Source organism: Dendrobium catenatum, unplaced genomic scaffold (assembly GCF_001605985.2).
Source record: "Dendrobium catenatum unplaced genomic scaffold, ASM160598v2 original_scaffold_18936, whole genome shotgun sequence".
Lineage (NCBI taxonomy): Eukaryota > Viridiplantae > Streptophyta > Magnoliopsida > Asparagales > Orchidaceae > Dendrobium > Dendrobium catenatum.
The window spans coordinates 1-1,664 of record NW_021337396.1 but is presented as its reverse complement, the minus strand read 5'-3'; the positions used below and the strand labels follow the sequence as shown (position 1 = coordinate 1,664).

At 36.7% G+C, this 1,664-nt stretch overlaps 1 protein-coding gene across 1 annotated transcript; it reads left to right on the top strand.

Moving 5' to 3' along the window:
- Positions 1–114: 114 nt before the first annotated feature.
- On the top strand, positions 115–1,661 carry LOC110101542 (patatin-like protein 2; the record flags this gene model as incomplete). The annotated part of the gene is made up of 4 exons (XM_020829470.2): positions 115–311; positions 661–850; positions 934–1,095; positions 1,275–1,661. Coding segments are annotated over exons 1-4 (936 nt in total), but the record flags the coding sequence as incomplete, so codon positions are not given.
- Between the last annotated feature and the right edge of the window lie 3 nt (positions 1,662–1,664).

Genomic DNA, 1,664 nt, shown 5'->3' with positions numbered 1-1,664 from the left:
CTGAGCTTCAAGTAGGACGTTAAATATATCTATATATGTCGGTTAAATATTTAGCTGCTTGCTTGATTATGATCAGTACGTAATTAAAATCAATAAGTGCATGTTTTCTTTAATATGACGTTGCAGAGGGTTGATGGAAAAGAAGCAAGGCTCGCAGACTACTTTGATGTGATTGCTGGAACAAGCACTGGTGGTCTAATGACCGCAATGCTAACTGCTCCTAATGGATGCAATCGCCCCAAATTTTCAGCCCAAGAAATATTAGATTTCTATATGCTTAAATCACCTAGCATCTTTCGACAAAGACCCTGGTGAGCTTAATCGATCTCATAAGTAATCTCTTTAGGGTTTAGTATGGAACTGCTTTTTTCCAGCTTCTTAAAGCTGTCTTTTTAATATATCCCAAAATTAATTTGTACTAGAAAGCCTCTTTAAACAGCACTGAGAAAGTTGTCTCAAAGATTTCGTTTGGGACAACTTTTTTACTGCTTCTTAAAATGATTTTATAGTATAAAACTTTTAGTTTTTTACTAAAATGCTGCTTTAAGAAGCAGAAAGAAACGAAGAATAAATCTATTCATGAGATTAGGACTTTAGTTACAATAGTACGTAGGGAATTATGATAATAAGCTCAATTAATGCTGTTTTAAATTGCTGCAGTCCGTATTTATTTGGCTCAAATTGCGGCTGTTTCGGTAACCTTTGCGGGCCAAAGTATGATGGAAAGGTCCTCCACGAAGAGATTGAGGATAATCTTGAAGGCATAAAACTGCATCAAACTCTAACCAATGTTGTAATCCCAGCTTTTGATATCGAGCTCCTTCAGCCCACTATATTTTCCTCATTCGACGTAATTATAATCATTTTAATTAAGCTAGCTATAATAATATTATTAACCCATCGATCTGCTAAACATTTCCAATTATTTTATAGACAAAATCTGCTCCATCGAAGGATGCTTATTTATCAGACATCTGCATTGGCACCTCAGCTGCACCTGTTTACCTACCTGCTCACTACTTCAATAACGAAGACTCCAATTTCCTTCCTCAAGAGTTCAATCTCATCGACGGAGGAGTTGCAGCAAATAACCCAGTATGTTAATATATTTCTCATCAGTTAGGCTTCGTTTGGAATAGTTTTCGTACTGTTTCTTAAACTAATTTTCTATGAAGCTGCTTTAAAAAGCAATAAAAAAGTCGCCCCAAACAAAACCTTAGTTTATTAAATTGGTCATGATGTTGTATAAATATATGAATTTGTACGTCGTACAGACTTTGCTTGCCATGAGTATGGTGAGCAAGAACATTTTCCAGCAAAGAGAAAATTACTTCGAGACAGAACCAGCGGAATACAAGAATTTCCGCGTACTTTCACTTGGCACTGGATTGGCCAAGCAACAGAAATACCATAGCGCAAAAGAAGTAGCAAAGTGGGGAATGCTTCGATGGCTCTGCAATTGTTTTGTTGACATGCCCATCATCAACATATATTCAGAAGCAAGTACAGACATGGTTGATATCATGCTTTCATTTCTCTTCAAATCTCTGGAAAAAGAGGGCAAATATCTTCGCATTCAGGATGACACATTGACGGGAGACGCTGCATCTATGGATATCGCAACAGGAGAGAACCTGAAAAAATTGGAGAAGATTGGAGATGAA